Source organism: Leucoraja erinacea, chromosome 9, assembly GCF_028641065.1.
Source record: "Leucoraja erinacea ecotype New England chromosome 9, Leri_hhj_1, whole genome shotgun sequence".
NCBI classification, from domain to species: domain Eukaryota; kingdom Metazoa; phylum Chordata; class Chondrichthyes; order Rajiformes; family Rajidae; genus Leucoraja; species Leucoraja erinaceus.
This window is the reverse complement of record NC_073385.1, coordinates 66,521,812-66,548,345: the sequence shown is the minus strand read 5'-3', so window position 1 is coordinate 66,548,345 and position 26,534 is coordinate 66,521,812. Positions and strand designations below refer to the sequence as shown.

Below are 26,534 nucleotides of genomic sequence, written 5' to 3'. Positions count from 1 at the left end.
ACCATGATCATATTGAATGGCGGTGCAGGCTCAAAGGGCCGAATGGCCTACTCCTGCACCTAATTTCTATGTTTCTAAAAGTAACGGATTTATAAAACAAAGAAACAATAGTGATAATGGAGGAACCAATGTTAGATGAATTGTTCAATCTAAGTAATTGTGTTCATCTGTATTATTTAAATATTTCTTGAATGGATGAACCAATGCACTTTAAAAATAAAACTATGTCTGTCTTGTCTGGAAAGAATGACATTTTTTAATTGTACCATTCTTGGGAGAAATTACATTGAAAATTTATATCAGAATCCAAAAGTGGATGAACCAAAATCAACTGTAGAATCATGAAGACTGAAAGAGACTGTGCTGTGAAATGTATTTCAGTGCTTTAATTTCCTGCACAGAAGATTTATGATCACTGTTCTGGGAGTGGATTCTGAGCATCAATTATATGCCTTTCCACTGGGACACAAACATCAAAAGAGCTACTATTCACAGCCACTATTTAATACTTTCCAGCAGCTAATCGGACTTGTGGCTGCACTGAGATTTGGGAAAGAAAACTTGATTAATCTCTCTGTATGATCTCACTTTCAACGTATGATACCTTGTGCAGCAGACTACCAAACCCAAAGGTTAAATGTGCAAGAGATATTAAGCCTGTGCTTTGTTTTCTAATAGGATATTGAAGTGATCTTCAGTAACATCTTGGATATTCATGAACTGACTGTGAAGCTGTTGGGTTTAATGGAAGATACTGTCGAGATGACAGATGAAAGCAGCCCTCATCCATTAGTCGGAAGCTGCTTTGAAGATCTGGCAGAGGTACAGTGCAGTCATGATCTGTATATTGTCAGTGATGGATGGTCCTAAGTTATATTTAAATGAAGAGTAATTTATAAGGTACAATTGAAACTCTGCTTCTGAGTGAACACATATTGAGTAGGAAGGAGTCTGAAGTACCAGTCTGAACAAGGTACCTCGACCCGAAATATCATCTGTTCCTTTTCTCCAGAGAGACTGTCTGACCCACTGAGTTACTCCAACTTTTTGTGCCTATCTGAACACATATTGAGCTATGGGCCTCAGTTACTTCCATCTCCCCTAACCTGACTTTTAATGATTATAAACCTTTTTTATTATGTGACAATATTTGCTAAAAAAATTCAGACCTCTTCCTAATTTGTGTTTCCTGATTAAGATATTGCTTCGTTTATGATACTGATGTTATATGGATCAAATACAGTTAATTATGAATGTTACATCTGTCAAGAATGTGTGGAATTACATCTGTGGAATTCCCTGCCTCAGAGGGCGGGGGAGGCTGGTTTTCTGGATACTTTCAAGAGAGAGCTAGATAGGGCTCTTAAAGATAGCGAGTCGGGGGATATGGGGAGCAGGATCAGGGTACTGATTGGGGATGATCAGCCATGATCACGTTGAATGGCGGTGCCTGGCTCGAAGGGCCAAATGGCCTACTCCTGCACCTATTGTCTATTGTCTATAAGTGACTAAGAACATGCAGAGAAGGTGTGTTGTTCTCGGCACAAGAAGAAAGCATAGGTGATATTAAGCACACCAGGAAGGGATGAAGGCCACAACGGCTCTAGTAGCTTACATTTTCTGAAAAATACTCGGTAATTTAATGTTTAAGAAAGAACTGCAGATGCAGGGAAAATCAAAGGTAGACAAAAATGCTGGAGGAATTCAGCCGGTGAGGCAGCATCTAAGGAGCGAAGGAATAGGCGACGTTTCGGGTCGAGATCCTTCGTCAGACTGATGTCGTGGGGAGGGGGGCGGGAAAAAGAAAGGAAGAGGTGGAGACAGTAGACTGGGAGAGCTGGGAAGGGGAGGGGAGAGAGGGAGAAAACAAGGACTACCTGAAATTGGAGAAGTCAATGTTCATACCGCTGGGGTGTAAACTACCCAAGTTAAATATGAGGTGTTGCTCCTCCAATTTGCGGAGGGACTCACGCTGGCCATGGAGAAGTCCCAGGACAAAAATGTCAGATTCGAAATGGGAGGGGGAGTTGAAGTGCTGAGCCACCGGGAGATCAGGCAGGTTATTGCGAACTGAGTGGAGGTGTTGGGCGAAGCGATCGCCAAGCCTGCGCTTGGTCTCACTGACACCTGGAACAGCAGATGCAATAGATGAGGTTCGAGGAGGTGCAGGTGAACCTCTGCCGCACCTGGAAAGACTGCTTGGGTCCTTGGATAGCGTCAAGGGGGGGAGGAAAAGCGACACGTGTAGCATTTCCTGCGCTTGCAAGGGAAAGTACCAGGGGAGGGGGTGGTTTGAATTGACCAGGGAGTTACGGAGGGAATGGTCTCTGCGGAAAGCAGAAAGGGGAGGAGATGGGAAGATGTGACCACTGGCGGGATCCCGTTGGAGGTGGAGAAAATGTCGGTGGATTATATGTTGTACGCGACGGCTGGTAGGGTGGAAGGTGAGGACAAGGGGACTGTCCTTGTTACGAGTGGGGAGTGAGAGCAGAGCTATGGGTTATAGAGGAGACCTTGTTGAGAGCCTCATTTATGGTCAAAGAGGGGAACCCCCGTTCCCTAAAGAATGAGGACATCTCCGATGCCCTGGTTTGGAATACCTCATCCTGGGTGCAGATGCGGCGTAGACGGAGGAATTGGGAATAGGGGATAGAGTCCTTACAGGAAGCAGGGTGGGAAGAAGTGTAGTCCAAATATCCATGGGAGTCAGTGGGTTTGTATTAGAAATTGAATGTAGTTAGGGTCAAAATGTGTCTGGCAAGCAGGCATTTTCATGGGACATTGGAGCTAGAGAACAAGATTTATCAGATTCTGAGGAGTTGTAATTTCAAGGTATGAATAGAATGTTATTGGTAACATGGAGCATATTTGTTGCACTCGGTTTAATAAGTAGCATTTGAACAAAATTATGATGTAAAAATGGAAAAGGTTAAACTGTTGTCTTTGACGTAGGAGCAAGTATTCGACCCGTATGAAGTATGTGCACAAGACATTCTTTCACCACAGTTTCATGAGTACTTCAACAGTTTGATGTCCAGGTCACCTGTAGCTTTTTACTTTCAGGTGAGTTGGTTTACTTTTGCTTATGTTCAGCCACATTATGCACCTATTTTCTTCTGCACCCTCCCCAAATCTTTCACCCTCTTCACATCCTTCCTGTAATGGGGCCACCGCATGCAGCCTAACAAAAGTCCTATAGAGCTACACCATAACTTCCTGATTCCTATATTCTATGTCCCAAGCACTGAAGGCAAGCATATAATATACCTTCTCAACCGCCCAATCTACTTGTGCTACCATCTTCAGGGAGCTAAGAACTTGGACGCCAAGATCCCTCTGCACGCCAATGCTGTTAAGAGTCTTGCCATTAACTGTATACTCCCTCCTTACATTCAACCTCGCAAAGTGCAACATCTCACATTTGCTTGTGTCAAACTCCATCTGTCATTTCTGCGCCTACTTCTGCAGCTGGTCTACATCCTGCTGCATCTTCTAACATCCCTCATGGTCTGTAACTCCTCCAATTCTGGTGTCGTCAGCAAACTTACTCACCGACTCGTATACATTTACAGCTAAGTAATTTATATATATGAGTATCATGCTTGTGGAGAAGAGGGAAGGTCTGGGGTAGTTCCTGGTTGCTCTGAGAACATCTGACACAGATATTTAAATTCATGAAGGCGCATACCAGAAATATTTCCCTTTTGTAGATTAGGCAAGAAGCAGAGGTTATAAAATAATTGTAATTAACAAAAGGACCATACGTAACATGAAGATAACAAATTAAATAGCAAGTGGTTAGGATCTGAAACAAAATACTTGGGTGGAAGCATTCATTTGTGGCAATCATAAAGCAACTAGATAAGCATTTGAAAGAAAAGTATTTGCAGGATTGTGGCGAGAGGGCAGGGGACTAGGACTAGCTAGCTTTGGCTTGGAGTTAGCAGAGACTTGATAGGCTGAACAGCCCCCTGCATTTCTGAGATATGCCAGTTGTCTTCTGTTCTAAGATCCGCTTAAAATGTTTGTAACTATTCACATTGGATAAATTAATAGTTTAAATGATTTGCAACTTCAGTTGATTTGTATAAAATCTGAAGACGCCCAAGCATTGCACAATCTTGTATTACACAAGTTGACCTTAGTACTTACACTATAACAGCGCTGGGAACCGTATGACTCTTTGTGGATCTTTCTGGAATCCCAGTTATGCCTCTCTCAATTATTAATTGAACAAACAGCCTCCTTTGTCCTAAGAAGGCTGGGCATCAATGCTGATCATTTTCGAGGGGGACAGATTAATGGAGGGCGATGGCACCTTTCCCCGCCAGAAGTCAGAGCCTTGATTACTGTGAATGTTTGTGTCAAGCTTGACCTAGGATGACCAAATTCTGACCCTCGCTACACAGCAGTACACTGCACGGCCTCTCTGCTGCCACAGTTTCACTTTGGTCATCCCACGCTCCAGCCTCTCTGTGTCTGTGAATTTAATTATATTCTGCTCTGGAGTTGCTCCAATTCATGCTAATCTACATGCAAGGGTGGAGGTGGACTCGCCAGCCCAATCCTGTCTCCCTGTCTGTCTCCCGTCCATGATTCCATGAATTTCTCACCAGCTAACAATGTTTCAGACATTATGATAGACATGGGCCTGTCAAAAGTGCACGGTTGGTGCCCATGTATGCCAGAACTGGTATCACTCAGAGAGCTGGCCTTGTGACTCTTCCATCAATGTCTCAAAGACAGCTTTGGAGAAAGGGTGAGACCCAAGAAACTGCAGATGGGGTTGGTGGCTACTGCTTTGGTAGCTGACAACCCAAAAGTATTCTCCAATTTCAAGTTATGCCCCTACCCCCTCTCTTTCCCCTTCCTCCAGCCACAATACCTGCCCCCACCCCTTCTCTTCCCCCTGCCTCCAGCCTCACTGGCTGTCATGTAATCTACGGTACCGTGGTGACAGGCTTTTGAGCATTTTAGGACAGACTAAGCTTTTGAAAGCTGTTATATAGTGCATGTTTTTCTTTGAGTGAGGATTTGATCTGTATGATGATTTGGATTTGATTTGATAATGAGGATTTGATCTGTACGTTTGCTTGGGTGCTTGTGACTTTCTGATTGTTGATTGTGTTTTATTTTCTCTGAGAGCATCTCAGGATAAAGACTTGACCCGGGCTTGTTCTATTGTTCCAAGGATTCTTTTGTTTTACAACTGATAATTACATCTGACTTGGCTTTTATTATAAATCGGCTCTTCGGTTCACTGTGCCCCCCAGCACAGTGCAGTTCTGAATGTTTCTAAAGAGAGGACAATGTTTGTGATTTTGCCAGAAAAGATATCACTTGGAGCATGAGACAGAGAATCCATAAAATAAACCCGATGACAGTTGTGCAATTGGCCAGATTTATATGCAAATAATCTAAATGCAAAATCTATTCTCTCAGGACATATATTATAAGCACTTTACCACAATAAGTACAACAGAACTTTGTGGTGACGTTGAGAAAATGAAACTGAAATTTTCTCTTCACAGCTGAGATTTATCAATAAAGATAGGAAACAAATTCCAATTTCCAAGAAACGACATAATCAGAGATGAAAACCTTTGTGTCGACAAAATCTATCCTCTCCACAAAGCAATCTGCAGACTAGAACTGTTGTCACAGGGTGAAAATAATCTTGCAAAATGGGGTTTTCTCTGAAATTAAAACTTAAATTATCTTTCCTATTACTGCAAAACACTTCTAAATTTTTATTTTTTAATTTAGTTCTTGCTATAAGTTCATAAGTGATAGGAGCAGCATTGGGCCATTCGGCCCATCAAGTCTACTCCGCCATTCAATCTTGGCTGATCTATCTCTCCCACTCAATCCCACTCTTTTGCCCTCTCCCCATAACTCCTGACACCTGTACTAATAAAGAATCTACCTATCTTTGCCTTAAAAATATCGATTGACTTGGCCTTCACCGCCTGCTGTGGTAATACATTCCACAGATTACTAAATACATTCTTCCTCATCTCCTTCCTGAAGGAAGTCCTTTATTTCTGAGGCTTTGACTAGTGGAAACATCCTCTCCACATCCACTCGATCCATGCCATCCACTCTATCTATGATTGATCACTGCTTGCATCTTGAAGTTAGAAAGCAAACTTTAATTGGTTTTATATGTTTGCGATGACCAGAGATCAATACAGTTCAATATATTTTTGGTTGCACAATGACATGTGGTTGATGTAGACTTGCAAGGGAAAGTATTTTATTGATCTCCTGTCTCTTGTGGAAGGCTCGCACTGTAAATGATGCATTGACTTCATATTCAGCTACACTAAAGTTGCAATGTTCTGTCACAGTGGGATTACCTGAATAACTTCCCACTTCAATAAGTAGCCAAATGGCATGAAGATAAAAGCATGAGCTTAAATATTTAATTTCACTGCATTATGGGTATACCTACAATCTGTCGTTATGAATTTAGACCTTCATGTTTGCCTTCATTTCTTTAGGCCTCTTAATGTAAGGCTTTGGGTTTCTTTCATTATGTTTACAATCTAATGAAATAATTTACAGTGCAATCCATTGCTAATAACTGATAACTCTTGCTTTCCAGTCCATTTCTGAAGGATTTAAAGAAGCTGTTCAATATGTACTGCCACAACTGCTCTTGGTCCCAATTTATCATTGTCTGCATTACTTCGAGCTGCTGCAGGTAAGGTGCTGCCATTCTTACAGTGAGGTGAATCACTACAAAATTAATTATTTATTGTCACTACGTTCTTTACCTCGATTAAGTGGCAACCCATTTCCTTTCTACCATATACAGTAGTGTCCCAAAGTTTTCATATGTTGTAATATATCATGTATAGAATACATTGTAATGTAAATCATCGACCTCTTTGATGACCCTCGAACTATCCATGATCGCACTTTACTGGCTTTACCTTGCACTGAACATCATTCCCCTGTCATGTACATTGTAAATGGGACGATTGTAATCATGTATTGTCTTTCTGCTGTCTGGTTAGCCAGCAACAAAAGCTTTTCACTGTACCTCGGTACACGTCACAATAAACTAAACTACAAAGTTTTTGCCTTTTGAAGAATATTAAGTATGAGGGGCTGACTTTAACATGACCTCCAGAGATCACTGGGCAGTGCTGCCGCCTACTGGCAGCCCGCTGTGTCAGCCTGGTGAATGTCCATCTCTAAGATAATGAAAGTTCCGTCTGTTAAACCAGTTCTGTGCGTGTATTTTGGTAAAATATTTAGATCTAAGACAAAAAATGCATTAGATGTTGGCCATCAATAAGAACAGTGGGTGACGTCACAGCTGGGTAAGCTGGGCAGCAAGCCTGACTGACTGAACCAGTACAAGGATAAGTGTATTATCCTCCGCTCTTCCCTTCCCTCCCGTACCACCCCCTCCCCGGGCACTTTCCGTTGCAACCACAAGAAATGCAACACCTGTCCCTTCACCTCCCCCCTCGACTCCATTCAAGGACCCAAGCAGTCGTTCCAGGTGCGATAAAGGTTCACCTGTATCTTCTCCAACCTCATCTACTGCATCCGCTGCTCTAGATGTCAGTTGATTTACATCGGGGAGACTAAGCGGAGGTTGGGCGATCGTTTCGCCGAACACCTCCGCTCAGTCCGCAATAACCTACCTCAACTCCCGGTGGCTCAGCACTTCAACTCCCCCTCCCATTCCCAATCCGACCTCTCTGTCCTGGGTCTCCTCCATTGCCAGAGTGAGCAACACCGGAAATTGGAGGAACAGCACCTCATATTCCACCTGGGTTGCTTGCTTCCGGATGGCATGAACGTTGAATTCTCCCAGTTTTGCTAGCCCTTGCTGTCTCCTCCCATCCCCCTGCCCTCGGGCTCCTCCTCCTCCCTTTTTCCTTCCTTCTCCCCCCCACCCCCATCAGTCTGAAGAAGGGTTTCGGCCCGAAATGTCGCCTATTTCCTTCGCTCCATAGATGCTGCTGCACCCGCTGAGTTTCTCCAGCATTTTTGTGTACCAAGGATAAGTGTAGGAAGGAACTGCAGATGCTGATTTGAACCAAAGATGGACACAAAGCTGGAGTAACTCAGCGGGTCAGACAGCATCTCTGGAGAGAAGAAGAGGTGATGTTTTGGGTTGAGACTCTTCTTCAGACTCTGAAGAAGGGTCTCAACCAGAAAACGTATCATCTATTCCTTTTCTCCAGAGATGCTGTCTGACCCGCTGAGTTATTCCAGCTTTGTGTCTATCTTCAGCACACGGAATAAAGTCTTCTTGATCTTGACCTCACTGATCAACCTATCACAGGAGCAGTGGTGTGTAAATAACCCTTTGGAAATGTAGACCTAGCTTCATATTCTCCATCAAGTTTTGTGACACTACCTCTTTGTAAATGGATAACTCCCATTTATTACAGTGGGATGGATTTAGCTGCTCAAAACTAGACTTTGGTCCTTCAGTGGAAGAATTGTAGATCCTCACCATCTGTAATCTGTTGGGAAATCGTGATCTCTGCCATGACCATCAAGCCAAGAGACTAACAGTGCTGCAAGAAGGTGTGAAAGGAGTGTGCCAGGGGATTAACTGTGCTGCGGAAGGAGTGTGCCGGGGGATTAACTGTGCGGGAAGGTGTGTAAGTGCAGGGGATTAACTGTGCTGTGAGAAGATGTGAAAGGAGTGTGCCAGGGGATGAACTGTGCTGTGAAAGGAATGTGCCGAGGGATTGACTGTGCTGTGGAAGGTGTACAAGGAGTGTGCCGGTGGGGATTAACTGCTTTGGGAAGGTGTGTAAGGAGCGTTCATGGGATTAACTGTGGTGTGGAAGGAGCGTGCCAGGGGATTAACGGGGAGGCGTGTGGAGGCGTGACTGGGCCGATTGAAGTGGAGATTGCCATTGTCACAGTGTCAGAAGTAAAGTCCCATTCACACGATCAATGCACTAATGTGGAGGGAGACATTCTTTGATACACGCAAGGTATTACGGTTTGATAAAAAACTAGTGTTCAAAGTGGTTTCGAATCACCCTGCTTACGATGGATTTAACTGCTTTTCCACCTGGTATTCATGTGATACAGGCCTCTCATTCACATCATCTCATTTAGGTAGGGAAGCCACAGCCCAGTGGCCACAGAAGCGCCTAGTTGGATGGTGGGGTGAGCAAGAAGGTCAGTGTAGTGGATCTTTCAGCAGCATTCAAGGACAGCATCTTCCCAACAACCATCATGCTCGAACACTACATAATACTAGTGAGGGCAGCATGGTGGCACAGCGGTAGAGCTACTGCCTTAACAGCGCCAGAGACCCAGGTTCGATCCTGACTGGGTGCTGTATGTATAGAGTTTGTATGTTCTCTCCGTGACCTGCGTGGGTTTTTCCGAGATCTTCTGTTTCCTCCCACACTCCTTAAACCCCTTTCTCATGGGGCGACTTGACACAAGAGTTAACCAGAGTTGAACATCGTGGGAACCTCTTGCGACAACCTTACGGTATTCGTGGACCACCGTGGCGCTAACGGCAGGTACTCGTGTAACTTGGTGACTCGGGAGAAAATTCAAACAAGCTTGAATTTCTCCAAGAGTGACTTGTACACTTGTGGTTGAACATTGCAACATTATATGCATGTAGTGGCCAGTGCGATATCCGTACTGACTCTTGCGTGTACCGTGGGAACTCCTGCGAACGTTGAACCCGGAAGCTGGACAGAGGGGACAGAAGGTGAGTAAAAATTGTCTTCTGTGGGATTGAATTTAAAAAATAAAGATTTGCATCCACATATGGACATCAACTTATTCATGAGTTATGTAAATGAGATTCAAGAAAATAACCATAATCTTTAAAAGGGACTTTACTGAAAGGTCCCGCATTTTTATGGTCTGTGAGAAATTTTTCACATGTACTTCTTTGAGAGATAGATGCTGCTTGGCCCGCTGAGTTACTCCAGCATTTTGTGTCTAACTTGCTGATTCAGACAGTTTTTGATTATCAAGGATTCTGCGCTGACTCTTTACTCTGAAACACACGTTGGAAATTTAAACTTGGGCGCAACTAACATCGTCTTACTACCGTGGGAACTCTTTAACTCAGCGGGCAGGCAGCAGTCAATTGTTGCTCCCATCAGTTTCCCAGGGGGTCGGGACGGGACTGGAGTTGGGAGGGAAAGGTGGGGGAGTCGAGGGAGAGGAGGGGGAAACAGATGGGGGTGTCTTCATTTACTGGCGGCGGGTGTCTGTCACTGAAACAGGCAGGTGAGATTTCACATCCACCTTGTGTGTGCCTCTCTCTCTCTCCCTCCCTCCCTCTCACACAGACTGAGAGACTCTGCCTCTGTGAGTGTACGTCTCTTTCTCCCCCTCTCCCACACACAGTAAGACCGAGGTACTGTGCTCAGTCCATCTGTGTCTCCCACATACACAGTAAAACTCTGCTTTGTGTGTGTATATACGTCTCCCCTCATTTCTCTCTCTTCCCCCCATCATTTGTGCCATGTGATGATTTAATTACACTTGACAGTTTACAATGTCTTTCAAGATTTAACGGGAAAGCTCGGGAGACGGACAAGTCACTCGCACAAATAACAGAAATGCCGAGTACCGTGGGAACTCTTTGTCTACCCCCCCGTTATATCGTGTGATATCGTGCTAGACCACGACCACTTCACTCTGGTTACATCTTGCGTCAAGTCGCCCCGTGAGAAAGGCCTATAAGACTTACAGGTTTGTAAGGTAAACTGGCTTAGTATAAATGTCAAATTGTCCCCAGTGTGGTAGAGTGGTGTTAATGTGCGGGGATCGCTGGTCGGTGTTGATGTGGTGGGCCGAAGGGCCTGTTTCCGCGCTGTATCTCTAAACTAAACTACGGACAATGTTTGGTTGCACCAAGGAGTAAGGGCTTTTTTGTACGCGTATTGATTATGAATTTATTGATTTTTTTTTGTTTGTTTATTATATGTTATCTATGAATATTGTGTTTACAGGCCTGTTATTCAGCAGCAAGTAAGAATCACCTTATTCCAATGTCGGTACATATGACAATTAAACTCTTGAATCTTGATCGGGGAGTGGAAGTGGGGATTGGTGGTGGGAAGAGAGACTGGTGCATGGCAATGCTGGCAGAATGTTATAATGCAGATAAATATCAAAATATCAGTGAATAGTTACCAGCTCCCTATCTCTCTGTCTGTCCTTCACTTTTCCTGATTTTTTTGTATTATTGAAAATATCAGATACAAATGGAATTCAATTTAGATTCATCCATCCCATAATGAGTTTGAAATTATTTGTTATTTGGCATCCTTCCACCATGGAATAAAAACAAGACTGGTTTAATTTGCCTCCAGGAATAATCTATTTTCCTTTCCATTTGTATCCAACAGAGTTCCCTTTGATGCCTGGACTATTGAAAGAGAGTAATTGCTAACTGGAGGTGTTGCTTTTGATGATGGGACCTCCTGTAGATGTGAAATAACTTTAACTAGTTTACCTTTAATTTAAGAGTCCGGGGGAAATTAGCTGTGCAGAGAGAATCCTGCGGTGCATATCGTCCTGAATTCTCTCTGCTTCACAAGTTTCCCTTTACTTTTTGTAACCAGACTCTGCCCATGAGTGTTTGCCGTCTGAGTGTTGTACTTTCCCACTTGCATGGAGTGTTATTTTGTTTCTCAAGACTAATTCCGAATGCAACAAAAATACTGTTAATCACAGGCACATTGTGGGTGGGGGGGGGAAGGTGATGTGGAAAAGGTGGTTGCTTGCCCTCAGCTGTCTTTGGGTTGTAAACCCGCATCCAGATAGTCATTGTTTTGTGTGTAGTCGGTTTACAAGTGGAAAGTAACCAGCTGATGAACTACAGGAGGTCAGTCATCATGTATCCTAAAGGGCCTGTCCCACGGCTGTTTTTCGCGCGCCATTTACGTGGCGTGGGTAGCGCGGGACGGGCGCATGGAGTGGTGTGGAGGAGTGTGGACTTCGTCCTGAACTAAATCTTCGCGCGCCACCGGCCTGTCGCGGAACTGACGGTCAAAGTGGGACAGGCCCAAGACCCTGGCGTGGCGCAACGTCTCACCTCCAACAGCAGCAGAAGCAGGCGAACGACCGCCGAGCTCGGCCTGGGGCTCATGGCCGTTGCGGATCTGGATCCGCCCCCACTTCTACTCCCACAGCGGGGCCAAGAAAATTGATGATGGACACAAAATGCAGGAGTAACTCAGCTGGACCGGCAGCATCTCAGGAGAGAAGCAATGGGTGACGTTTCAGGTCAAGACCATTCTTTCAGACTGAAGAAGGGTCTCGACCCGAAACATCATCCATTCCTTCTCTCCAGATATGCTGCCGGTCCCGCTGAGTTACTCTGTATTTTGTGTCCATCTTCAAATGACAGTAGTGTGGCTGTGCGGGCGCATGATGACGTGCGCGACTTTCGCGGGACCGTAGCGCAATTGTCACTACCGGCCTGTCGTATAAGTGACGGCCCAAGTGGGACAGGCCGTTAAGAAACAAATTCCTGATGGAATACAACACACACAGCTGTATAACTCAGCAGGTTAGCCAGCATCCGTAGAGGGAATGGATCCTTTAGAGATGCTGCCTGACCCACTGAGTTCCTCCAGCAGTGTGTGTTTTGCTCTAGATTTCAACAACTGTAGCTCTTTGTGTCTCCATTCTTATGAAATAATCTCAGCAACCAGTAAGTGCAGTTAATTCACACAAATAGCTGCTCATTATTCATTGCGGGCTGTCCCCCGGTAACAAACAGATTCTGTTCTCACAGATATCCATGAGTCAACTTTGTGCATGTTGGAAAACATGAAAATCTCTAGATACTGTCAACACACCTCCATAGTGATGGCATCAGAAGCACATGAGACTAATAAAGTACAAATGCTAAAAATGGGGAGAGAGGAAATTACTTGTGCCGTTTGTCGGAACAAGCTCATGTACAAAATTTAATAATGAGTCCCAAGGACTCTTGTATCCAAGAGGGCCCATAGGTCAGGTTTTTATAACCCAAGGATGGACGCTGATGTGTTTCTTTTAATGTCAGTACAGGGGAGAGAGCCTGTGATAGATGCCTGGGCAGCACAAGTTTGTGACTGCAGTTAGCAATCTCTTGCATCAGAGTTAATGACTTTCGAGCAAAACAGCAATATGATGAAGTTATGGACTTCAGCATTACAGGAATGGGGCTGGGGAGGAATTGGGAGCTGATACCCTCTAGAAAAGCATAAGAGTCACACAACTGTATGGTCAGTGCCTCTATGCGGCAGTACAGAGAAGGAGATTGTAATGATGTTGGTGGAGAGGGGACTAGGTATAAATTCTTGCTGTCCCCAGACGTAATAGAATAGAATAGAATAGAATGCCTTTTATTGTCATTCAAACAGCTTGGTTTGAACTAAATTTCATTCCTACAGTCTTTTACATTACAAAAAAACCCAAGACCCACACTTAACACAATTTACACAAACATCCATCACAGTGAATCTCCAACACCTCCTCACTGTGATGGAAGGCAAAAGTCTTATCGCTTCACTTTGTTCTTCTCCCGTGGTCCAGCAGTCCAACTGCTGCGTCGAGGCGACTGGGGCTCCCGATGTTAAAGCCCCCAGCGGGCAATGGTAAGTCCCGTGGCCATTTAAGCCATGCCAGGCGATGTCAGGCCCCGCTCCGAGTCCTTTAAACCCCTCCATTCCGGTGGGAGAAGTTGCCGTTGCGGGAGCTCCGAAAAGCGGTCTCCCACCTGCGAGCTCCCGATGTCCCTGTCCACCAGGCCTGTGGCCGGAGCCTCCGATCTCCGAAGTCGGGTCACAGCCGCGCGCCAACACAGCTCTCCCCGCTCCGAAGTCGGCCAGCTCCGCGATGGCGAGTCCGCAGGCTCCGCGGCTGGAGCCCTCGGGTTGGTTCTGGCTGGAGGCTGCCGCCGGCTCCACGATGTTAGGCCCAACGACATCGGAGACCCGACACGGAAAAGTCAGCCCCCCGTCCAGGGAAGAGATTAAACTGTTTCCCCCACCCCACCCCCCATATATACACAACTAAAAAATAATATAATCTAGAATCCAAAACATACATTTAACGAGACAAAATAAAAAAAGACAGACAGACTGCAGTCGAGCCGCTGCCGTTGCACTCCTTTCTTAATGAGGTGGGAACAGAAATAGACAATAGGTGCTGGAGTAGGCCATTCAACCCTTCAAGCCAGCACCGCCATTCAATGTGATCATCACTGATCATCCCCAATAAGTACCCGTTCCTGTCTTCTCCCCATATCCCCTGACTTCACTACCTTTAAGAGCCCTATCTAGCTCTCTCTTGAAAGTATGCAGAGAACCGGCCTCCATCGCCCTCTGAGGCAGAGAAGTCCACAGACTCACAACTCTCTGTGAGAAATAGTGTTTCCTCGTCTCCTTTCTAAATGGCTTACCCCTTATTCTTAAACTCTGGCCCCTGGTTCTGGACTCCCCCAACATCGGGAACATGTTTCCTGCCTCTAGCGTGTCCAAGCCCTTAATAATCTTATATGTTTCAACAAGATCCCGAATATTAACAGTCAGGGGCGGTCCCATATGGGACAAACCAATTTAGCTCAATATACGGGATGTCCCGGCTAATAAAGGAACAGTTGGCAACCCTACCCAAGACAGTACTATGATTGGGAGAGGCAGGGGAGTTTGGACGTTGGGAACAAATAGCATTTGTGGAGAGAATGGGCAGGTGACATTGTGGGACATCCATTCTAATAAGTTCAGTGTTTTGGTCCAATTTAAACTCATCACAGTTTTAAAGTTGAATTACAACATATTTTCCTTTTTGTGTTCCCTAGACATGTATGAACTTAATGACAACAACCCCTACTAGTGATAAATCTGTGGCCTGTAGTTTGTACAAAATCCACTAGACATACTGATGATTGGTGTTGGGCATTCATGAGCGACTATTATTTTGCAGCACCCATTGCTTTATTTCTAATGTAAAATATTTGAGTCTGTCTCAATCTATCAGCAACTGAAAAATATTCATTGCTTTGACGTGGAGCTGGGACTGAGTTGGACTAATTGTGTTTCCACGTCTTTATCTAGTACCCGTTCATAAGACCAGACATTAGTTCAACAGAGTTGCCCTTTTTATGGTGGAATAGGTAAAAGTCATGTTGTCACTATTGTAACGCTACATTAAAATGCTATGAGGATTATTTCCATGTGATATTTCACCACGGCAAACCTGACCTTGCTGTTGTGGTGCCTTTGTATCCAAGCGTTTTATTATATTTGTCTTTGTGATTTATAGCAACTACAGGAGAAAAGTAAAGATGAAGAAGACAGGGAGTGTTTGAAACAAGCCATCACCACCTTGCTGAATCTGCAGTGCAGTATGGAACGTATCTGCAATAAGCACCTGCCTAAACGCAGGGCAGGGTAAGCTCAAATACTGACCATTGGTCCTTTGTGTAGCAACACTAGTTGAAGCTTTGACACACTCTGGTCAGACCGACCACAAATAAACGTTAATTTCTCCTTTGGCCAAATCTGTCTATATTCCATTCATGTTTATTTATCAATTATAAGAGTGCATTTTGTATATTTTAGAAATATTTGTAACCTAAACTACATTTATGGGTGATGCTTTTAACAGCCATATCAAATGTCCGTAGTTACTCGGCGTGCTGTTGTGATTGAAATCACCTCTGAGAACTGTAGCTGGTAGTTTTTGGGTATGAAGGGTGACAGTGGTTCTTATAATATTCTGTTGGATATGAAGGGTGACGATTGCCCAGGAATGTGGGGAGACAAGCATAATCTACTTTGATGCAAGTGATGAATTTTTACTTTGAACATTACCCGTGCCCCAGTGTTATGATACACCTTTCCCGCCAAATCACTTAAGGGTGATTTGTGTACAAAGCCATCTCCACCTTTTCTGTAATGGGCCGACCAGAATAGTTAAAAGGAAAGAATCCGATGCAAAGGTCTTCTTTTGAGCTCCAATTTGAATGCAGCCAATGTAGATAGACAAACACTTTCATGTGAGCAAGGTCAGTTTAAGTAAGTAATTTTTATTTATATCAATCAATCAATCAGTCAGTTTTATTCGTCACATTGCACATAAAGTGCAAGTGAAATGAATTTGTCAGCAGCGGTACAATGATAAAGAACACACAAACACTATAAAAATTCAACACAAACATCCACCACAGCATTCATCACTATGGTGGAAGGCACAGAAATTGGCCAGTCCTCCTCCATTTCCCCCCGTGGTCGGGACCTCAACCCTCCGCAGCCGTCGCTGCGGGCGTCCAGATGATAAAGGCCAAGTTAAAAGTCCAGGTAAGTCCAGGATTGGCTCTTCCCCACCGGAGACCGCGGAGGCCGGCGGTCGAAGATTTAAAATTCGCGCCGCAGCCAGAAGCACCACAGACTGCAGGGCCGGCGGTCGAAGCTCCCCTCCAGGGGTGATGGTAAGTCCACGCTGGGCCCGCGGTAGAAGTTGGCCGTGGGCCGGCATTCGGAGCTTCTTCTTCCTCCCGGGTCCCCCACAAGGTCAGTCGGGGCGCTGCAAGCTGGGCCCTGTCAGCAGCGTGTCCATTTTTTTCTACTTTAAAAAAAAAAAAATTTAGTATGTTTTACAGTATGTTTTTGATGTTTCTCGGTGTGTTTTGTGTGGGGGTGGTAAGGGGGAAACCGCTTTGGTCGCCTCCTCCACGGAGAGGCGACTTTTTCCAGGTTTTTATATAGCACTTTTAAATCAAATCACGTTGAAGCTAAAGTGCTTTACAGAGAAGAAACCAGATTACCATACATCCATATAAAATAAAAAAATAAAAAAGACCCAACACACTATAGTATTTAACATGACCGTCCCCCTACAGCAGAATCAACACTTTCCACTGTCAGGGAAGGCACAGTTTAATTGAAGCTCTGATCATTTAACGAGCCTTGCTACAGAATGCATACCACCCTCATGACGTGTGGATTGATAATCTCAAACTGGGTGAATTAGTAATGTTGCCGAGTCCAAAGCATGGTTTATTGACGTTGTGGAAGATTTCTGTGCTGTAGGATGAGGTTGGGTAGAATAAATGTAATTTACTCTGTTGTGAACCATATCACCAGGCGTGCTTGACATATGCCTAATCAAGAGATGCATTCAAGTCTTCCTTGTGCCTGTATGCTGAAAATATCACCCTTTGTTGGGCGATTTATTGTAAATCTGTGAGCTGCTTATCTGGATTCTCCATTCTAAACAAATATGGTCAAATATGAAATATTGTGAGATAAATGTAAACAGCCAAGCATATTTTCTCTATGGTGTATTTGTTATACAACAAAGTCTAACATTTGAACTTTTTGTTACGTAGAGAACCTTTACCTCGACTCCACAACCATCAGATACGAAGTAAACACCTTGCTATTAAGAAGATGAATGAAATTCAAAAGAACATTGATGGATGGGAGGGGAAGGATATTGGGCAGTGCTGTAATGAGTTTATTATGGAAGGAACACTAACGCGGATTGGAGCAAAGCACGAGCGGCACATTTTCCTCTTCGATGGCTTGATGATCAGCTGCAGGATCAATCACGGGCCGTCGAGGCTGCCCGGCTGCAGCAACGTCGAGTACAGGCTCAAGGAGAAGTTTCTCATGCGCAAAGTGCGAATCATTGACAAAGATGACTCCTGTGAGCACAAGCACGCGTTTGAGATCCTCGCCAAGGATGAGAATAGCGTGATGTTTGCTGCCAAATCTGCAGAGGACAAGAATAGCTGGATGGCCGCGCTGATTTCCCTTCAGTATCGGAGTACCCTGGAGCGTATGTTGGACACGGTCCTCCTGTCGGAGGAGAAGGAGCAGCCACTCCGGCTGCCCAGCCCCGGTGTTTATAACTTTGCAGAGGAAGATTCTGAGGAGAACATTGTGTTTGAAGAGAACGTCCAAACCAAATCTGGCATACCAATCATAAAGGGAGGAACTGTGTTGAAATTAATTGAGAGGCTGACGTATCACATGTATGCAGGTAAACTAAGTGGGTGCACCAGCAGAATTCCCCTCTTAACATTTTTTAATGAATTCTATTTAATTTATCCACAGATATCCCCCTACCTCCTGGTTTCTGTCCACTATATGGTTTTACTCAGGTGTTACTACTGACTAGTTCAAAAACTTTTGCTGTAAATCAATGTAAGTGAATGTGAGGTGGACAAGAATTGCCTCTAAATCCATCGTTGATCGGCGGAGATGAGCAGTAATGTGGTGAGCAGGAGTCTGAAGTATGGTTCCACTGAAGCCAGTGGGGTTAAATTTCAGATGATGATGTGCAACCTGCTACTCTTCCCTCAAGGTGTTTGCACGACTCACCTGGGCCAAAGTGCTGTGTTCTGTTTGTCGGGGAGTCGAGAGTGTTTTGCTGAACCATGAAATTCTTACTCGCAGCCACCAGTAACCTGCCTACTATAACTTGCTTATTGTAAACACAATATTATAGCTATTGGAAGAGGGGAAGCTAACTGGAAGCATCTTCTTCAATACATTTTGACTTGATTTTTACTTGAATATCTAACATGATGCACATTTTAATCGGTAGAAAGAATTCTTAAAAATGATCTTTTAGGTACATGAAACTCAAATGGAATCCATATACCTGTCTGCAATCACAGTCAGCTTTCGCTTCCAGTTATAATCTGAAGTGGGTGAAGCAGTGATGGTGGTGTTGCTCACCAAATGCAACCAATTCCATAAGCACAGTGGGCTAGAATTAGTGGTCAGTGGTGCCTTTGACCTTCAGGAGAGCTCCCCATGCAGATGAAGCAAGACCTAGCCTTTTGCTGACATATGCCTTAGTCAGGCATTACAACCTTCTCACCCAGCCAAGTAGGCATTACAAGTTCACAAGCTATCGGAGTAGAATTAGGCCATTCGGCCCATCAAGTCTACTCCGCCATTAAGTCATGGATAACCTCTGCCTCTTCATCCCATTTTCCTGCCTTCTCCCCATAACCCTTGACACCCATTCTAATCAAGAATTTGTCCATCTCTGCCTTAAAAATATCCACTGACGGCCTCCACAGCCCTCTGTGGCAATGAGTTCCACAGATTAACTACCCTCCAACTAAAGAAGTTCCTACTCGCCTCCTTTCTAAAAGACCGCCGCTGCCCTTTAATTCTAAGGCTATGACCCCCCCTCACCCAGCCGATTAGGCATTACGACCTTCTCACGCAGCCAACGCTGCTGCCCCATCACCTTCCCCAGCCGCTCAACATTCTGCTCCTTGCACAAGCTCAGTAGGGCAGGAAAGTGATGGTGCAGGCCAGTGGTCACATCTGTTCTGAACTGGACCTGTTGTGGTTCAGGAGCTCCCCACTGGAAAGGGCAGTCTGCGCTGAACGTTGTGCAGACGAAGGCAGCGGTCGGAAAGTTGCAAAATGTATGATATCTCTTATATCAGGAATAACTCTGAAGTTTTCACTTTTGGATCACGAGTAGGCACTAATTCTTGGAAGCCCTCCATTGTACAATATATTACTCGAGATATGTGTTTTGCTCATTCAGCTGGCTGAATACTGACGATTATTGTGCTTTAGCTCTCCCAACTGCAAGGAGTTGACACTCTCCAGTCCCAAGCAAAATAGACATTTGCAGCTGCTTGAGTGAAGATACTGAACTAATTTTGGTTGCAATCACTCTGCTTTCACCAGTCTGGAAGTTAGAATTTCTCTGAAGTGATCCTGTACATTAGCTTCTGTCTGTTATGAGTCACTGTCCTGTTTGAAAGGTTTCTGACCCACATGGCAAACCCAACAGCAGCAGATGAGTAATATGATATTTATTTACAGATCCTAATTTTGTGCGTACTTTTCTGACAACATATCGTTCATTCTGCAAATCCCAAGAGTTACTGAGCTTGTTAATAGAAAGGTAAATAAGTCCTCACTAAATTGAATAATATTTGCTCTGTATTTTTTTGTGTTGTTGGTGTAATCCATTTGTTTTAAATGTTATTGTTGAACGCTGGGATCTCGTGCAGGTTTGAAATACCGGACCCAGAGCCGAGTGAGGCAGACAGACTGGCCAGGGAGAAGGGCGAGCAGCCAGTCAGTGCCGAGCTGAAACGCTTCCGCAAGGAGTACGTCCAGCCAGTGCAGCTCAGGTGTGTTTCTCCAAACAGTGCTGTCAGTGTGATGTCCTTGCTACCTGCATCATTGCTTCACCTAGCGTAAGGTGCAGTCTGTTGCCACCAAACCACTCGAAAACTTCACTCTAAAAAAGACACAAAGTGCTGGAGTAACACTGCAGGTCGGGCAGCATCACTGGAGAACATGGATAGATAGGGCAGGCTTTGGATTGGGATGGGATTTATATCCTGGGACATTGGAACTGGTTCAGGGACAGGTGAAACCAGTACAAACCGGACGGTCTCCACCTGGGCTGGACTGGAACCGATGTCCTCGGGGGAGTGTTTGCTCGTGCTGTTGGGAGTTTAAACTAATATGGCAGGGGGGTGGGAACCATTACAGGGAGGCAGAGGGCTGTAAAATGAGGGCAGAAGCGAAAGGTAGAAAAGTATGTGGAAGGGCTAAGAATGTTAAAACAAACTTTTGCTTTAATGCAAGGAGCATTCGAAATAAGGTGGATGAATGGAATGCGCAGTTAGTTTGTTAGTAGATATGATATAGTTGGGATTACGAGGACATGGCTCCAGGGTGACCAAGGCTGGGAGCTCAACGTGCAGCGGTATTCAATATTCAGGAAGGATAGACAGAAAGGAAGAGGAGATGGGGTGGCATTGCTGGTTAAAGTGGAGATGAATGCAATGGTAAGGAGTGACATTAGCTTGGATGCTGTAGAATCGATATGGGTAGAACTGCGAGATAGTCAAGGGCAGAAAACGCTTGTTGGAGTTGTGTACAGACCCACCAAACAGCAGTAGGGAAGATGGGGAAAGCATCAAACAGGAAATTAAGGATGCGTGTAGCAAAGGTAGCAGTTATGGGTGACTAATCTACATAAAGATCAGTCATATAGATTGGGCCAACCAAATTGGTAGCACCACTGAGGAGGAGAATTTCCTGGAGTGCATACGAGAGGTTTTCTCAGCCAATATGTAGAGGAGCCAACTAGAGGGCAGGCCATCCTAGACTGGGTATCGTGTAATGAGGAAGGATTTGTTAGCAAGGCCCCTTGGGCAACAATGACCATAAAATGGTGGAATTAAGATGGAGAGTGACACAGTTAATTCAGAGACTAGGATCCTGAACTTAAAGAAAGGTAACTTTGATGGTATGAGACGGGAATTGGCTAGGATAGATTGGCAAATGATACTTAAAGGGTTGACGTTGGATATGCAATGGCAAAGATTAAAGACCGCATGGATGAATTACAACAATTGTTCATCCCTGTCTGGCGTAAAAATAAAACGGGGACGGCGGCTCAACCGTGGCTAACGAGGGAAATCAAGGATAGTGTTAAATCCAAGGAAGAGGCTTATAAATTGGCCAGAGGAATCAACAAACCGGAGGACTGGGAGACATTTAGAACTCAACAGAGGAGACAAAGGGGTTAATTCAGAGGGAAAAATAGAGCATGAAAAAAAGCCTGCGGGGAATATAAAAACTGACTGTAAAAGCTTCTATATAAATGTGAAGAGAAAAAGATTAGTGAAGACAAATGTAGGTCCCTTACAATCAGAAACTGTTTTTTTAAGATGGGGAAACAAGGAACTGGCAGACCAGTTAAACAAGTACTTCGGTTCTGTCTTTAAGGAAGACACAAACAATCTTCCAGAAATACCAGGGGACTGAGGATCTAGTGGGAGGGAGGAATTGAAGGGAATCCACATTAGTCAGGAAATGGTGTTGGGTAAACTGTTGGGACTGAAGGCAAATAAACCCCCTGGGCCTGATGGGCTGCATCGCAGAGTGCTCAAGGTGGTGGCCCTAGAAATCATGGACGCATTGGTCATCATTTTCCAAAGTTCTATAGACTCGGGATCAGTTCCTGTGGACTGGAGAGTAGCCAATGTAACCCCACTTTTTAAGATAGGAGGGAGAGAGAAAACGGGGAATTATAGACCAGTAAGCCTTACATCGGTATTGGGAAGATGCTGGAGTCGATTATTAAAGATGTTATTTCAGCGCATTTGGAAAGCAGTGACAGGATCGGTCAAGGTCAGCATGGATTAATGAAGGGGAAATCATGCTTGATGAATTTTCTAGAATTTTTTGAGGATGTAACAAGTAGCATGGATAAGGGAGAGGCAGTGGATGTGGTGTAACTGGACTTTCAAAAAGCCTTTGACAAGGTCCTCCAAGAGATTAGTGTACAAAATTAGAGCACATGGTATTGGGGGTAGGATATTGACATTGATAAAAAATGGTTGGCAAACAGGAAGCAAAGAGTAAGAATTAACAGGGTCCTTTTCAGAATGGCAGGCAGTGACATATGGGGTTGCACAAGGCTCAGTGCTGGGACTCCAGTCATAAACAATATACACAAAGGAATTGCGGATGACACAAATCTGGGTTGCAGAGTGAGCTACGATGAAGATGCCATGAGGCTGCAGGATGACTGGGTTAGGTTGGGTGAGTGAGCAGATGCATGGCAGATGCAATATAATGTTGATAAATGTGAGGCTATCCACTTTGGTGGCAAGAACAGGAAGGCAGATTATTATTGAAATGGTGTCAGATTAGGAAAAAAGGAGGTGCAACGAGACCTGGGTGTCCTTGTACATCAGTCACTGAAAGTAAGCATGCAGGTACAGCAGGCAGAGAAGAAAGTTGGCCTTCATAGCAAGAGGATTTTGCAGTTATACAGGGCCCTGCCTGGTGAGACCACACCTGGAGTATTGTGTGCAGTTTTGGTCTCCTGATTTGAGGAAGGACATTCTTACTATTGATTCTGTCTGTCAAATGATCATCCTGTTGTTGAACCAAAGTGAGAAGGTGTAGGAAGGAACTGTAGATGCTGGTTTACACCGAAGGTAGACACAAAATGCTGGAGTCACTCAGCTGGTCAGATGCAGCATCTCTGGAGAAGAGGAATAGATGATGCTTCGGGTTGAGACCCTTCTTCAGACTTCAGTCTCAACCCCAAATGTCACCTATTCCTTCTCTCCAGATATGCTGTCTGACCCACTGTGTTACTCCAGCTTTATTTGTCTAGCCACAGTTTGCAATAGACTTTTGTTTGATTTGGCACCAGGAATGTCACTGCAAGATATGATCCTTTGTGCACACATGTGAATTGTATCTGCATTTTCCCTGCAAATTTCTTGGCGACATCGTTCCTTTGGCAACCACAGTTACATAGTACTGGCTGAAGAAATGTTATTTCAGATTTCATGCTTGTTTCAACATTTAAAGTGTCTACTCTGTGTGGCCTCTCACAGAGTCGAGCTCTCATTTGAATTGAAATGCTTTTTTTCCCAGCAATTATTTCAGACACAGTGGCCAGCAAATGTAAAAATAAACTCCCCCTTCTGTACCTTTGGAAGTACCTGAGAACTAATCTTAAATTGAAAGGCATTTCTATAAATATACAGCAATGGTTTATTATATCTGCAGAGTTTTGTATGGTCTTCACATTCTTTATTATATATCTAACTTTATTATTATATAACTTGCAGTGTTAGAGCCACAGAGTCACACAGCACAGAAACAGGCCCTTCAACCCAACATGTTGAACAAGATGCCCTTTTGAGGGCATTTGTAGTTGTAAATCCTAATCTCTAAAGTTCTCTCTTCTAAGTTTGTGTTGCATTTTCACAACTAATGTGAAATGAGTGATTGAATTTGTCTAAAATAAATGTCTTTTGTGGCATTTTCATTTTTTACAAACTTGTTTCTTTTGTTTAGGGTGCTAAATGTTTTTCGGCATTGGGTAGAACATCACTTCTACGACTTTGAGAGAGACAACGTGCTACTTAATCGCTTGGAAGCATTTATTTCAAGTGTGCGAGGTACTTATTTTTGCTGAAAACTCTGTCTGTTGGGTCAGATGTTGACCACTTGTGTTACAAGTTATGTTGTGTTCATGCATTGAAGGGAATTCCTTTTACTATGAGTAACATTTAAACCTCAATTTCCTCTCATTGTTGCTGATTTACCCTTTGCATTTCTGCCAAAGGTTTTGTTATTTTCTGCTTTAGTTTTGCAGTTCCTTTGGTTGTTTACAACCTTATAAAATGCATGTTTCTGGCTGTTTCCCATGAAGCCAAGCCCTGGAGTCGTGCACACTGCCTTTCCTGGCCCTGATGCTGAGAAATCAAGTTCAGCTGTAGAGTCACTGATTTAAACACTGACTCCCTATCATTGTCAGAATCAAACGTTGACTGGTGTTTGTGTAGGAAGAAACTGCAGACGCTGATTCAAACCGAAGATAGACACAAAAAGCTGGAGTAACTCAACGGGTAGACAGCATCTCTGGAGAAAAGGAATAGGTGATGTTTTGAGTCGAGACCCTTCTTCAGACTGAGAGTTATGGGAAAGGGAAACGAGAGATATGGACGGTGATATGGAGAGGTATAGAACAAATGAATGAAAGATATGCAAAAAAGTAACGATGATAACGGAAACAGGCCAGGTGGGCTAGGTGTAAACGAGTTAACGGCCTGTCCCACGAGCATGCGACCTGCATGCGGCAAGCGCGACCAAACCAGAAGCGGGGGCCGCGCGGAGGTCGAGTGATCCCCATACAGGGCCGGTCCCACCAGCATGCGGCGAGCGCGACCAAACCGGAAGTGGGGGCTGCGCAGAGGTCGAGTGAGTGATGTGTAGTTCGAGCGAAGTCCGCGGGAAGTTCGCGCGTGACGTATGCCATCAAGACGCTGCGTACTGCGTCGAGACACCGCACGCCCGTCGAGGCGGTGCGTACGGCGTTGAGGCGGCTGCGGGCCGGCAGGCCGTTGCCACGGGGAATTTTTGAACACGTTTAGTTTTTCGGAGCCCCGCGCGATGTCGGAACCACTCCGCACAACACCACACGGCTCCGGCGATCGAAGTGGAAAGGGCCCCGTGAGGCCGTACGGCTCAAGCGACCACGTTAGGTCGCGCTTGCCGCATGTAGTCGCATGCTCGTGGGACAGGCCCTTTACAGACAATGAGACTCAACAAGATGGAGAGAGAGGGGGTGCAAGGGTTACATGAAGTTAGAGAAATCAAGAGTCATACTGCTGGGTTGTAAGTTGCCCAAGCGAAATATGAGGTGCTGTTTCTCCAATTTGCTTTGTAACTAAGTTGTTGAATAAAGTTGTTGACTATGTTGTCTCATCTGTACGGTTAGTGCCCTAATGTCACCAAAGCCAGAAACTTCATGTCAATTAATATTTAAACTTTGTAGATAGTAATTATCCCTGGCTAAGTTCTATACATATTGAAATTATTTGAAAAGCTAGAGACCCTTAGTGTAACACACACTATGTTCTCTTTACAGGGAAAGCCATGAAGAAGTGGGTTGAATCAATTACAAAAATCATTAATCGCAAGAGACAAGCTGAAGTGAATGGAATCAGCCATGCTATCACTTTTGAGAACCCACCACTGCAAATTGAATGGTACATTAGTCGGTCTGGGCAGATGGAGACATTTGATCTCATGACCCTTCATCCCATTGAAATAGCACGGCAACTTACACTCTTGGAATCGGACCTGTACAGGTAAAACAGCAGTTGCGGTTTCACCAAATATGTTCAGATATAAAGTTTAAAGCTATCAACTTTTATGGGTGCTGTGCTTTGAGATAGCAGAGGACGACAGGTGGGGATTTTGTTCAGGTTCCCAGCACAACAGCCCAGGTACAGGGAGGAACATGCCTGTGAGTTGTCAGAATGGGGAACCGCAAGAGCTTCAATTAATCTGCACCAAGCATAGTACCGGTATAGTTCCATTGACTAGCAAGTGGGATGTAATAATTTCATGCATGCACAGATTAATGAATAAAATTAGCTAAAAGTGTGTATATATTTAAGCGCTACTTACAAAAAATATATATATTATAAAAAATTAATTCAGGCCATTAACGCACAAGTATGGATCTCTTCTGTTCTTATTTAAAAAAATTCAAAATAAACTTTATTCAGAGTAAAAAATATATACAATGCCAGAACTGTGCAAAAATTATTCCGACATTCTCGGAGGCTATACATACATACATTTGTTTTGTCGGGTAAAAAGTGTTTACATGTTTTACCCTACACTTGCCACTCATGTAGCCCCTTGGGGTGATCTCCCTTCCCTCATTTGAGGGGCGTCTCCACCACACCCTGCCCCCCAATGTCCAGCAGCGGAAGGACCCTAGACTGTGGTCCTCCCCCACGGAGCCTTGGTGTTGGCTGCTCCAAGCTTCAGTGCGTCCCTCAGCACGGACTCCTGCAGGACACAGCGGGCCAGTCGGCAACATTCCCTGTCAGATATCTCGCTCTGCTGGGAGGTCAACATTTCGGGCTGACCAAAGAGCATCTTTCACCGAGTTGATGACCTTCCAGCAGCACTGATGCCCGTCGCGGAATGTGTCCCTGGGAACAGTCCCTAAATCAGAGAATCTTATAT

General features: G+C 44.5%; 1 protein-coding gene across 2 annotated transcripts in view; it reads left to right on the top strand.

Annotated features, from left to right (window-relative positions):
• The window catches only part of sos2 (son of sevenless homolog 2 (Drosophila)), a 91,591-nt gene that overhangs the window by 46,035 nt on the left and 19,022 nt on the right, over window positions 1–26,534 (top strand). For both annotated transcript variants that reach the window (XM_055641098.1, XM_055641097.1), the window contains exons 6-14: window positions 679–822; window positions 2,953–3,063; window positions 6,608–6,706; window positions 15,283–15,410; window positions 17,351–18,006; window positions 19,824–19,905; window positions 20,015–20,137; window positions 23,844–23,947; window positions 25,420–25,642. In XM_055641098.1, coding sequence (XP_055497073.1) covers window positions 679–822; window positions 2,953–3,063; window positions 6,608–6,706; window positions 15,283–15,410; window positions 17,351–18,006; window positions 19,824–19,905; window positions 20,015–20,137; window positions 23,844–23,947; window positions 25,420–25,642 — 1,670 coding nt within the window. The remainder of the gene's footprint in view (window positions 1–678; window positions 823–2,952; window positions 3,064–6,607; window positions 6,707–15,282; window positions 15,411–17,350; window positions 18,007–19,823; window positions 19,906–20,014; window positions 20,138–23,843; window positions 23,948–25,419; window positions 25,643–26,534) is intronic.